The sequence below is a fragment of the Eptesicus fuscus genome, chromosome 4, assembly GCF_027574615.1.
Source record: "Eptesicus fuscus isolate TK198812 chromosome 4, DD_ASM_mEF_20220401, whole genome shotgun sequence".
NCBI classification, from domain to species: domain Eukaryota; kingdom Metazoa; phylum Chordata; class Mammalia; order Chiroptera; family Vespertilionidae; genus Eptesicus; species Eptesicus fuscus.
In genome coordinates, this window is record NC_072476.1 from 111,864,629 (window position 1) to 111,877,938 (window position 13,310).

At 64.0% G+C, this 13,310-nt stretch overlaps 1 protein-coding gene across 5 annotated transcripts in view; it reads right to left on the reverse strand.

Moving 5' to 3' along the window:
* Positions 1-13,310, reverse strand: part of ARL15 (ADP ribosylation factor like GTPase 15) — a 185,610-nt gene that overhangs the window by 44,573 nt on the left and 127,727 nt on the right. Inside the window, exon 7 of one of the 5 annotated variants that reach the window (XM_054715349.1) lies at positions 6,619-7,057. The exons of the other annotated variants lie outside the window; for them this stretch is intronic. Coding sequence (XP_054571324.1) covers positions 6,857-7,057 — 201 coding nt within the window. The 3' untranslated portion in view covers positions 6,619-6,856. Of the gene's footprint in view, positions 1-6,618; positions 7,058-13,310 lie in introns of those variants that run through there. 5 annotated transcript variants of the gene reach the window in all.

Consider the following 13,310-nt stretch of genomic DNA (forward strand, 5'->3'; position numbering starts at 1 on the left):
GACCACCCAGACCCTCGGATCTTCGGGAGCATCTTGGCGTCTTGAAAGGGAGTGAGGAGGAGAGGTGCGAGGTCCTGGGGCCGATGAGTCTTTAGCGGAAGGAAGGAAGGAAGTTCTTTCAGCCATGACCGGAACACGCACTCCCCACGCTGCAGGCCCTTAGAGTCATGAGCCGAGTGGGGTCTAAGTTGCTTCCTGCAGCGCCTGAGAGGCCGGTCGCTCCGGGCCTGCCCGCGGCTGCGGGGCTGGGGTACCCCTCCTCACGCGTGGGAAAGAGGGCGGGCGAGCCGACCGCCAACAGTCGCTCCGGGGAGCTCGCTCTCAGCACGGACCCAAGCGGTCGCGGCACGAAGGGGCGTGTCTGCGCTCAGCGTGAGCAGGACACTCGCCACAGACAGGCTCGGCCCAGGGTCCCAGGGCTGCTGACTCTGATGACAGACGACAGCGGGACACGAAGGAACAGTCAGCTGAGGAAGAAAGGCCACTGAGGAGAGCGGAGGGGACCCTTAGCGCCCGCCCTGGAGCTCCTCACAGGCGGGCCCTGGAGTCCCAGGAACGCTCCGCTCCGAGCAGAGCGGCTGGCGTCTCCGCCTGGGGGCAGGCGGCTTCTGGAAGGCTCGCTCAGCTGAGGCACGTACGGGATGTTTGCCAAGCACGTTTCAAGGTCACGCAGAGGCTTGAACAAGCACAGAGCACGAGGTGACCTTCACAAACCACCGTCTCCGGCCCGCAAGGTCGATGGCTAGATAAGCCGGCAGGCCCCGGGGCGCCCCGGGTTCCGGACACACGGGCCCGAGAGCCCAGACGCAGGGGGCAGCCCGCCGGACGCTGGGCTCGGCCTCGGCCTCGGCCTGCAGGCAGGCACCGCGGTCCCGGCTCTCCTCCCTCTCCCCTCTCTCCTCTCCCTCTCCCCATGCACCGGGGACATGAACGCCAGGAGAGCGACTCCGGGGTGAGGCCGCTGTTTCCCGGTCGCCGGGCCGGCACAGACACTCAGCGCACACGCTCTCGTGACCCACGGCCGGGGGCTGATGCACCGAGCCCCTCATTTCAGGCGTCGTCCGGCCACGACCGACTGAAGGAGACTCAGGCTCCCAAACACCGTTGCTTCACAAACAGCCTCTTCCGTGGCGCCTCTCGGAGTGAGTCCCACTTCACCGCGAGCCCCGGAGGATTTCCGGGACATTCGGATCGCCCGTCCCTGAGGATGGGGAGTGTGACGTGGCCACCGAACACCCGCACCGAGGAGGCGGCACGTCCACCCCTGACTGCGGGCTCCGCCGGGCCCCCCGAGCCCTGGGGCCCGCGCGGTTCCCCGCCCCCGGGACACCAGCCATGTCTGCCGCGTGGGAAAACGGCCGCCCGGCCACCGAAGGGCCGAAGGCAGGACTTGGAGAAGGAAACGCCAGTGGCCCCTGCGGAGCACTGTGACCCGCTGACGGCCACGGGACTCGCACGCGCTCGTGCAAAAGGCACTTTGAATGGAAGCATTTAAGGGCCTCGTCTCCTGAGACCGGACCAGGCTCTCAGGGGTCTGTGTCCTCCCGGAAACCGGGGCGCCCCCGGGGCCTGTTGGCTTATCTAGGCATCGCCGCTGCGGGCCGGAGACAGCGGTTTGGGAGGGTCGCCTCGTGCTCTGTGCTTGTTCGTGCCTCTGCGTGACCTTGAACCACGCTTGGCAAACAGCCCGTGAGTGTGACAGCAGCACGGCAGCCCCGCGGCGAGTGGGGGGGCTCGGACCCGGAGGGACCCGCTGGGACTGCCGCAGCCGCATGGAGCTGGGATGGCGTTTTCTCGCGGACCACACACCAGGTGAGATGGGAACGCGCAGCCTTTAGCTCGTGGCAAGCCGAGCTCCTCGGCTTAGATAAATGTTAGGAAGGAAGCTGCTCAATGTACCGTGCCAACATGAAGCCCTGACCGCCTCCCAGGACGCACGTCTCCAACCATCAGTCCCCTCCCCCAACCCCCATCCCCGCCAGGAACCAGCGAGGCCAGCCCGGCGCCGAGGGGAGGCCGGCCCTGCAATAAGGGGAGCGGCTCGCGGGGTCCCAGGGTCTCGGCTGGAGCTGCAGGCGCTCGGGGTGCAGGCGCCCTCGCCCCGCTCCGGGAAGCGCCTGGGGACCCCGGTCACCTCCTGTAAAAGCAGTCCTGCTGCTGAAAACACGGCGCAAACAGGACTGAGAGAGCGGTATCCCGTTCCCAGTGCGGGAGGGAGGCCGCCCCCCGGGAGCGGCTGTGTCTTGCGGGGAGGAACGAGCTCAGGAACTGAGACGCGCTCCGAGGGGCGCAGGGGCGCTCTGGTCTGCTTTGTGCCTGAGGTGCTGGCTTACTGTGCTTTATGGGCAACGTTCTTTCTTTGAATATTACTTTTAAGATATTTCCTTTTTTCCCCCGAAGAGTCCCTTTGAATGTATTTCGGGACTAATTGCTTTCACCCCACCTCCAACCCCACCTCCAAATAAAAAAATACGACTCAATTTTTCAGCTGGGAGCCGGGGGACAGCAAATGGAATTACCGGATGTATTTTATGGCTGGATTTTCGCTTCACGTCGCCTCAACTCAACCACCGGGCAGCGCGGAGGCCCCGTGTCCACGTGCGTCCTCGCCTTCGCCCTACGGGACCCACCTTCCTCCCATCACGTGACTTCCAGCGGCCCCATCAGGCCGGGCACTGCACGACTCCCTAAGCTGGGCGTCACCCGGCACCCAACGCCTCCCGATGCGCACGGACACGCCAGGCCACGCAGTATCTGCTACGTGTTCCCTCCATCGCCCAAGACCAGCTTTAGAAGTGTGACGTCATCAAAAGGAAGTAGCGCCATCTAACGCTGAAACTAGGAACTACTCTGGCCGCAGTTGGTGGGGTGCCTGGCACATACCAAATCGCACCGTTCTCCTCACAAACGAAAACCAGTCCATGTGAATGGGCCGTGGCACCCTGGGGTGCCTTGGCACACAGTTTGGGAACCATGTGTTCGGCAACGACGGGGAGACTCTGCCCTTTTACCCGCGGTAACTAACCCCCGTCGTCGGATGTGGCACTGTCCCTGGCTCATGCCCGCTGCTCCCAGTGCCCGGCCCTGCCACCGGAGTCACACCCTCACCACAGCGGCGACCGACACGCTGACACCCGCACACCCTCCCTCCGCGCCCTCCGTGACCGCGCCCGGCCGGGGGTTGATCTGGGCTGTGGGCGGGGGTGCGATTTGCTCACGTAACAAAGTGTTGTGCTGCCGCATGGTGAAGGCTGGCGGCCAACATGTCACTCATCTGCCCGGACGCGCGCCCAGCCTCTCCAACGTGCAAGGCGTGACGCCTCAGGGCACACGGCTGAGGGGACACGGGGCACACGGCTGAGGGATGGGGACACAGCACAACAGACGTGCCACCTTCTCTGGGGAGCAGTCTGTGGGGCATTAACTGGGGTGACGTCAAGCAGAAGCCTCCCCGCTCGGCCGCCGTCTTCCCTCTCGGGCTCCCCGGCCTCCTCCTCCCTCTGCTCGCAGCCCCGTACGCCCGGCGCTGCAGGACCGCCACCCATCTGTCCCCCTCATCCAGGCCTGCCTCCGGCTCAGGTCCTTCCCACCATTCGCTGTCCACCGAGCCTCCCCTGCCGGGACCCCTCATCCTCCTGCTGGGACCCCTCATCCTCCCGCCCCCAGTGCCGCCTGGGTGCCCGCTCTCCTCTCGGACTCTGCAGGCCCGTGATCTGGGGAGATTCGCAGAGCGCCGGGGCGGGTCATCAGCCGTCTGATCGGTGGAGTCTGGTCCCGGCTGCACCTGGGCCAGGGCGGGGGGTCCGGGACCGAAGCAGCTGCAGCGCGGAGGGCGGATCAGAAGAAGAAGGCGCTCGGGGCGGCCGCGGGCCCCTGTCCGCAGCACGGAGCCTGGGCCGGCGCGGGCGCGATGAGCTCCAGTCCAAGGGCAGAGCCTCAGTCAGGAGGCCTGTGGTTCGCGCGGCGGGAGGTGCGTAGGTCCTCCCGGCCGTGGGGGACCCGAGTGCGCCGAGACCGAGAAGCACGTTAGGGGTCACCGTTGGGGGTCACATCGCTGGGGTCACACCATTGGGGGTCACACCGTTGGGGGTCACAATGTTGGGGTCACACCATTGGGGGTCACACCGTTGGGGTCACACCGTTGGGGGTCACACCGTTGGGGGTCACACTATTGGGGGTCACACCGTTGGGGTCACACTGTTGGGGTCACACCGTTGGGGGTCACACCGTTGGGGGTCACACTGTTGGGGTCACACCATTGGGGGTCACACCATTGGGGGTCACACTGTTGGGGTCACACCGTTGGGGGTCACACCGTTGGGGTCACACCGTTGGGGGTCATACCGTTGGGGTCACACCGTTGGGGGTCACACCGTTGGGGGTCACACCGTTGGGGTCACACCATTGGGGTCACACGGTTGGGGTCACACCGTTGGGGGTCACACCGTTGGGGGTCACACCGTTGGGGTCACACCGTTGGGGGTCACACCGTTGGGGTCACACTGTTGGGGTCACACCGTTGGGGGTCACACTGTTGGGGGTCACACCGTTGGGGGTCACACCGTTGGGGGTCACACTGTTGGGGTCACACCGTTGGGGGTCACACTGTTGGGGGTCACACCGTTGGGGGTCACACCGTAATCACTGAAGAGATGGCAGCACGGGCCCTGTTCTCGTCGTCAACCAGGTTTGTACTCGCTGCTCCTTCAGCTTCTGTCACAGATCCCACCCCGGACATTCAGCTCATAGGGTGACATTTCCGGGAAAAACAGCAAAACCTAGAAGCCGCCTCCGTGCCAGCTCACTGAGCAAGTCCAGCTTCTGCCGGACGCAGTGCGGCGACGCACAACCCGGCCTCTTTCCTGGCACCGAGGAGTGAGCGATCGCCTGTGGAAACTCAGTCCAAAGCGAGCGGCTCAGGGACAGACACCCAAACGTCTTACTACGTAAAGATGGCAGCTACGTAATTCAGGGGACAGCGCACTTCACTTGTTGTTTCTGAACGACAATCACCCTCTCCAGGAAGAGGGCTGGGCTAGCTGCTCCGCGAAGTGCCTCCCAGGGCCCCCAGTTCTGCCAGGCAGGTTGACACGGGAACCCCGACAGCGTGCGTTTCACCGGAGGAAGGTGCGATGTTCGTGGCTCTCCCCCTCCCCCCCACCCCCCCCCACCTCCACTCCCGCCTGACGTGGCTTCGCGGAGACCACCCACAGTGAAGGTGCCTCTAAAAACTCCACATTTCCCGGGTGAGGCCATGTGCCCCTGGGTCTGGGAGAAGCCAAGCGTCCCTGGGTCCGGGTGAGACCATGTGTCCCTGGATCCGGGTGAGGCCTCATGCACCTAGGCCCGGGTGAGGCCACGTGCCCCTGGGGCTGGGAGAGCCCAAGCGTCCCTGGGTCCGGGTGAGACCATGTGTCCCTGGATCTGGGTGAGGCCTCGTGCACCTAGGCCCAGGTGAGGCCACGTGCCCCTGGGTCTGGGAGAGGCCAAGCGTCCCTGGGTCCGGGTGAGACCATGTGTCCCTAGATCCGGGTGAGGCCTCATGCACCTAGGCCCGGGTGAGGCCACGTGCCCCTGGGTTTGGGGGAGGCCAAGCGCACCTGGGTCCGGGTGAGACCATGTGTCCCTGGATCCGGGTGAGGCCTCGTGCACCTAGGCCCGGGTGAGCCCAAGTGGCCCTGGGTCTGGGAGAGGCCACGCACCCCTGGGTCCGGGCGAGACCATGTGTCCCTGGATCCGGGTGGGGCCTCGTGCACCTAGGCCCGGGTGAGGCCACGTGCCCCTGGGTCTGGGAGAGCCCAAGCGTCCCTGGGTCCGGGTGAGACCACGTGTCCCCGGATCCGGGTGAGGCCACGTGCCCCTTAGTCCGGGTGACGCCGTGCCCCTGGGTCTGGCCGAGACCAAACCAGAGGCAGTCGGACCTCCGTTACCACCATTTGTCCACCATCCAGAGCTGAAAAATCAGTGCCGACATGTACACATAAGGAACTGGTGGACATTGAAATTGGGTCTCAAAAGAACTGTTGGTCCAGAAAGAAACTCACTACAGACTGATCCATCTGCCTGTCAGCATAACTATTATTGCTCGTCTCACATTCAGTTCTCATAAGTATATATCTAGTGACATATGATCTCGCTCATCTAGGGGAAATGATGAACAACATAGACTGAGGAACAAGAACAGAACCAGAGGCAAGGAGGCATCGATCGGACTATCGGGTCTCAGAGGGAGGATAGGGGAGGGTGGGGGGAGGGGGAGAGTTCAACCAAAGGACTTGTGTGCATGCATATGAGCCTATCCAACGGTTAGGGACAACAGGGGGGTGGGGCATCCGTGGGTAGGGGTGTGGGATGGGAATGGGGGGATGAGGACAAATATGTGACACCTTAATCAATAAAGAAATTTAAATAAATAAATAAATAAATAAATAAAAAAAACTCCACATTTACACGGAGACCACAGGGCAGTGGCCTTGCGGGAAAATGTAGAATTATCTACCTAAAAGGTATTAGATCGATACCATTCTTTACAAGTAACCGGAAAACTTTTTACACGAGAGCGTCGCGTGGAATTTAATTCAGAGGGTATTTGTAGGCACCTGCGTACATCAGGGGGCGCGGTAAGTGGTTTTCAGAAGGTCACACTGCCCGTGTGTACAACAGCAACATCTGCCTGGAGTATCCGTTGCCTTGCTACTCCTACTTTTCAGAATTTTGGCGGACACACCCGCACAGTGTCCCCCAAAACACGTCTACACACGTTAACAGCTGACAACCCACTTGATTTTCACTGCTTTTCCGGCTTAACTGATCTGAAATAACGGGCGAAGCCAGACTGAGCTTTAACCAAGGAAACTTATCCACCAGACGTGTTTACGGGGACACAGAGACGATGAACGTTCACGGTGTGAAACCGGCACCGACTCCGAACGCGACGATCCCTGACGCTTGCGGTCCCACTGCTTCGCGTCATCAGCAGCGCCGGGACCAGAACGGTCGTCGGTGTGAACACGGGCGCCGACGAAACATTGCTCACTTCTGCGGGTTCTTCCGAATTCTGAAAAGGAGCTGTGTGTTAACAAACCCCGACTGTAGAATCATTCAAAGTGCACATACGTTTTGGGGCCGCCCTATCGACGCAAACACCTGTTCGATCTTTTCTTTTCGAGGTTGGAGGAGGCTGGGGCAGGCTCCAGGCCAAGGAAAGGAGGCGAACCTGCCACAGCTCTCATCACCGTCTGTCCCCAACAAACACTCGGGCTCCGCCCTGGCCAGCGTGGCTCAGTGGGTAGAGCGTCGGCCTGCGGACTGAAGGGTCCCAGGTTCGATTCCGGCCAAGGGCACATGCCCGGCTTCTGGTCAAGTTTCCCCTGGTTCCAGGCCGCACACCTGGTGCCGCTGCTGATTCTCATGTGGCCCCCGACGCATCCTCATAAAACCATGATTCACACCCCGAGACTCACACCCCGAGAAGCCAGTTCACTGCAGGGAACTCGCCGGGGTCCACGCCGCAAGGGGCCAACAAGGCTTTTGCAGCGTCCGCCGTGCCCGGCTGGAGGCCGGAAGTCGATTACATGAAAAACGGGTGAAACGGTGAAGCCTCTCAACGAGACTGGGGCTCGCCCGCCCCCTTCCCGCGTTGGCGCACACAGGGCACCGGACTCGGCAGGGTGTCCTTGGCTACCAGCAGGGGCGGGGCCCAGACACACAGGCACGAAGGAGCGATGGAACAGGATGTCCTGGATCCCGGGAAGCGAGAGGCCGGCCGGCCTCCACACGTGGATGAACCCAGCAGGCGATGGCTGAGGCCGGGCGGACTCCGAGGGCAGGCGCGGCGCCGGGTGCCCGGACGGTGGGGACTGGACCGGATGAGGTGGAGATGGGGGGGTCCCAGATAACGGTCTCGACGACACGTCTTCATTGGCCCGGAAGGAGCCGCTGCCGCTTCACCTCGGCTGCCCCGCCCGGCAGGACGCCATGTGCGGGGCGAGGTGCTGCCGGCGGAGCAGGGGGGGCGCGCACTGGACTCGCACTGCGGCTGACCCGCGCGCGCTGCCAGAAACGGAGGATTTGGAACAGATTTTGGAAGAAAAAGCACTCATCTGTTTTGCAAGAAGGAATCAGAAGCCCAGCAGCGTAATCAGTAATTTCAAACTCGCGATTAGGTCAGGACGCTGATGGCTAACAGATGCGTTTATCTGCAAACGTCCGCGGGGGAGCTGACCGCTCCGCCTCGGGCCTCGCCGACCCGGCGCGTCCCTGACCTCCACTGCGCTCCTCCCCGGGACGCGGCCACCGCTGTCCGCGTCACTGACCAGTCAGACCCTGCTCTGTACGAAAGCCCACCCGGCCGGCGTGGCTCAGGGGCTGAGCGTCGACCTGTGAACCAGGAGGTCACGGTTCGATTCCCGGTCAGGGCACAGGCCCGGGTTGGGGGCTCGCTCCCCAGTGGGGGGCGTGCAGGAGGCAGCCGATCCATGATCCTCTCTCATCAGACATGGGCCTCAGCACACCCACGCGGCTGTGGCTGGCTCCTCGCACGTGGCCACGCCGGGAGGAGTTCCTCTGCGGCCTCGGCGTGCCGGGCGCGGGCACGCGGCCCTCCGGTCACCGCAGGAAGGCAGGCGTCCGTGAGAACGCCCCGCGAGGCCGTGGGAGGGTCTGAGACGGCGCAGAGCCTCGCTTCTCGCTCCTGGTACCGCTCACGGTCAGGAACACTGAAGTACACGCCACACCAGGACGCCCACTGCACCACCCGCCTCCCTGTCAGACACGCTTTCGGTACCAGACCCAGCACACGTCTGGTGTGTGAACACACTCCCGCACGAGGGAGCCCTTTACAGAGCGCCTTCCCGCCCCGCACCACGGCCGGCCCCGCGATGCTTCCCACTCATTCCGGTTTCCTTTTCTTTTCTTTCTTTTTTTACACAGAAACCACCAAAGTCTTTACATGACCCCCACCCCCCAGTCGTGGCTCAACCAACAGCTTGGAAAACAGAGGCTGGGAGCACACTCTTCCCATTGCAACTGCTATTTGGTGCCGAACACCATCCAAAAGGCTGCGTCCGACTAAATGAACGACACTCACCGACTTCACAGCTGAAACCCTTCGGCCGAAACGCACTCGGCCAGACGCCCTCCTGTCCGCGGGTGGGACGGCCCTTCTCGCCAGGCCCCCTCCGGGTTCTGTGCCGGGTCAGAGCGCCGGCGTCCCCGGAGTTAAGGAAGGACGGTCCCCGTCCCGTGACAGTCACATGCGCACCGGGGCAGTTGGTGCTCTGCTCTGAGCGTGTGAAGGCTGATTTCTAAAAAATCGCTTTTTCAGGAAGAGAAGCTGAACTTCGGCCTGTGAGTTCCGGGTCACAGTTCCCCCTGTGGACACACCGGCCCGCCCTGGGCTCCTGCCCAGCCCCGTGCCCGCCGGGAACCGCCCGCCGCTGCCAGGCCCGGTGGCCAGCGGCGTCAGCACCTGGCAGTCCCCTTCCCGCCGGGGACGCGGGGAACAGGACCTCCGGCCCGAACGCGTCCACCTAGTCAGTCTTTCATCAGGTGCTCTCGGTGCCGCGGCCCAGACACTGTCACCTCTGACATGACAACCTGAGCCTGGCCCCTGCCGACCCCACGCTGCTCTCCGCCCCTCAGACAGCACCTCCCGACGCACCTGCCGCCTCCAGCTCCTCCGCATCAGCCGGAGGCACCGCCATCGGCTCTGCAAAACGCGGTCACGTTTCTGACGGTCACCCTATTCCAGGGGTCGGCAAACTGCAGCTCGCGGTTTGCCGCTCTGTTGACTAATGAGTTTGCCGACCACTGCGTAAGGCGTTACCCTTACCCAGAAGTTTTGACTTCAGGTTAAAGACAGTAGTACATTATTAAAATGTTTTTAAGTGTTTTTCCCTAAGGCAGTGGTTTTTCCCGAGCTGCGGTTTGCCGACCGCTGCTCTATTCCATCGGAGCGCAGGCCGGCAGGGGTGGGAAGACACCTCGCTGCACGCTGGGAACCTCAGTTCTGACCGCCCCTCGCCCTGAAGGCAGTCCTTGGGGCCGGGGTCCCGCTCGCTGGGTAACTAACGTTTCGGGGTTTCGGGTGGGAAGGCCCCGAGCCTTCTGGCTGCTGCGGGGCCCCCGCTTCCAGCCCCCGGGCTGCGGACCTGCCGCACAGACCGCTCTGCCCTCAGCCCGAGGCGGTGCCGCGTGGACTTCCGCCGCGGGAACAGTGACGCCTCCCGCGCTGCGCTGCTCTGGGCAGTAGAGCCCCACGCGGTCAGCGCGGGCCCAGGACAGGCCTGTTGGCGCGGCGCGGCCTCCGTCCCGGTGGGAAGGCGGGCAGGGAGGAGGCCCGGCTCCGCGTCTCATCTCAGCCGTTTCCCACGGCCTCGGCACCAGCCCACCCTGCACGCAGGGGAGAGGAATGGGGTGGGGGAGCGGGTAGCCTGCTGGTTCCTTACAGAGAAAAACAAAACAAGACAAAACAAGAAAGGCAGGGGAGGGGAGGTCGGGGCGAACCACGAGGCCCCACACCTGGGCGAGGGCGGTCGGAGAGCTGGGGAAGGAAAGCGAGAGCCGGCCCTCCTCCTCCGGGCGGGCGGGTGCCCAGGGGCGAGACCGGCCTGCAGCGGAGGCGGGCGCAGAGCGACCCATTCGGAATACACGCCATCGCCTTCCACTTACGGCGACCCATCACTTTCCGTGTCAAAGCAACGCGAGGTTCCACAGGAGAACACGGACTTTTCCACACGTGGGCTGCACAGTTAAGACTCAAACACACCGCCTCAACGCCCCGGCACAGGCCGCCTGCCGCGGGCGCGCTCCCGGGAAACAGACTGCTTTCCACAGCACAGTCCGCCCTGGCCGTACCGACCGGTCAGCCAACGGGACGCGGCGGAGGGCCGCCGCCTGACCACGTCCGCTCCCGCGCGGGGCTCTGACCGCCGCTGGCGAGGGACACGCACACCCGCTAAGGAAGCCCGAGGCCATGCCACGCCCGGGCGCCCAGAGGAGACGCGGCCCGGAAGGCACCGTGGCAGATGCTCCGATTGGTCCTCACGACCACGCCGCGGTCAGTAAACGGTGAGGACCGACTTGGACGAGGTCCGAGACGGAGACTGACCAGCCCGGAGAAGGTGCCAGAGAGCCGGTCACGCACACGCCCCGGAGGCTGGGGAAAGGCGCTGCGAGCCGGGCGCGTCCTCCCGGAGCTCGGGGCGCTCGCTGCCTCTGCAAGAACCACCCCCCCTCCACCCCCTCCAGAGGGGAGGCCGGGAAAGGAGCCAGAGGCGCCACGGCGGCCGGAGACCCGCGTGGACAAGGCCCCGTCCTTCCCGGGGCGACCGGCGCTCTCCCCTCCGTAACCCAGCCGGCCGCTCCTCCACAGAACTCGGCAGGAGACGGAGGGCCCCTTCCACGCGGGGGGGGGGGGGGAGCCGGCCGGGCTTGGGGGTGGCTGAGGCAATCGCGGGAGCAGAGTCAGCAGCGCGGCACGGCGCCCCGACGGACGGACCCCGCAGACGCGGTCCTCAGAGTAATTCCACGACAACGGGCACGTGTGTAAGCGGGCAGAGCGCACGCGCGCTGAAACGCCCCATCGTAACCAGCTCGCTGCCCCCCGAAGGCACACGTCCCAGGGTCACCGCCGCTTTGTAAACGGCGGGATTCAAGCCCCAGGTACCGCTAAGCGTACCTGTCACGTGAGCAACAACATGCTAAGGCTTGAGGAGGACATGCGTGTGCACACACCCAACTCACGCCGGGAGCGTCCCCTGCGGCGGGGGCCGGTGTGTACGCTGTCGCCTCCTGCCGCCGCAGCCCCAGGTCCCTACGTCCCGGCGCGGCGTGTCCTGTCCCGGCAGCGGGATGCGTGTGACTTTAACCCGGGGCTGCAGACAGGGACGGTGGGCAGAGCCGTGAACCGTAAGTAACGCTGAGCGGGAACACAAAAGGCTGTCCCCGGCCAGACCGAGGCCATTGCTGTTTTCTAAAGAAGAAAAGGCACAAGTTAAGAGAGAGGCCCGTCAGAGCCTTCTGCCGAGTGTGCGTCTCCGCGCGGCGCCCGCTGAGCGCTGGGAAAGGGAGCCAAGTGGGATTTCGAGCCCCAACCCCAACGCGGACATGGCGCCCACCACGCTGCGCATTCAGGCGCCGATGGTTTTGTCTCGGTTTGAAGAGACGCCGACAAAGGAGGCAGGCTCTCCGGTACTGACTCTCCAAACCACGCGGCCTGCCGCCCCGGCCTGCCGCCCCGCACCGCGCAGCAACCCGGCTAGTCCGGCCCGGGCCGGGGGAGAAGCAGCAAACGGGTACGGAGGTCTCTGTCATTTCTTTAACGGAACAGACCCGACCCCGGAGGGACTCCGTGCTGGTCCCGAGCCGAGCTGTGTCTCCGAGGACCTGCTGGCCTCCCCGCGGACGCGCGTGGGCGGGACGAGGAGGGAGCGCAGACCCTCCCCGCGCTTGGGACGGCCGCGTCCTTGAGCCTCTAACAGCTTCTGGTCCGTGAAATGCGTCCGGCATCGTCACCACAAATTTAATAAAAAGATGTGTATCGATTTGACTGGCCAAGCGGGTGATGTATGACTGTACGTGTAACGCACCCTACACGCCTTCGTAGGATGCGCATGTGTGAGCCTGCCGTCTCGCAGGGATGTGACACGTGACGCGTGGCTTCCCTGGGATCCCGGTCCGTGTGGGGTGAGCGAGCTGAGTGTGGGTGCGGTGGAAAGAGGCTCGCCTCTGCTCGGCGACGCGGCTGACGTGGGACCCCGGGCTCCCCGTCTCCCAGGGCTTCCCAGTGTCATTCGGGGGCGTCCGATCTCAGCACACGACCCGAGAAGCTTCGCGGCAGCTGGAAGCCGCGCTCAGAAAGTCTGCAGGCCGCCTCCCCTCCACAGCTGCGATTTGGGGGAAGGACTCCCGGGCCTCAGTTTCCTGTTGAACAACTAACTGTGAGTCTATCGGGGCCGTAGAACCACCCACCGGCCTCGGCCTCGGGCCGTGTTTACAAATCCACGCGTTTTATCTGTAGATCTTCTGGGCAGGCACAGGCCGGACAGGTGACAAACGGCATCTCACACGCGAGAGAGACAGGAACTGCGTGGCGTCCCGTCGCTCGGGCCCACACAGCCCTGCACGGACACACACACAGGCCTCTGTCCTGACTCCAGACAGAAACCAGCATTCCCACTGGGCGGCTACACCCTGAGGCTCAGTAAGAATGCAAGCGCCGTCTCCCTCCTTTGAGAAACACACAGACTCGCAATGCCGCGTTTCCGCAAAATCCCGGCCAGCGGGAAGCTCCCTGCAGTGACGGCCTT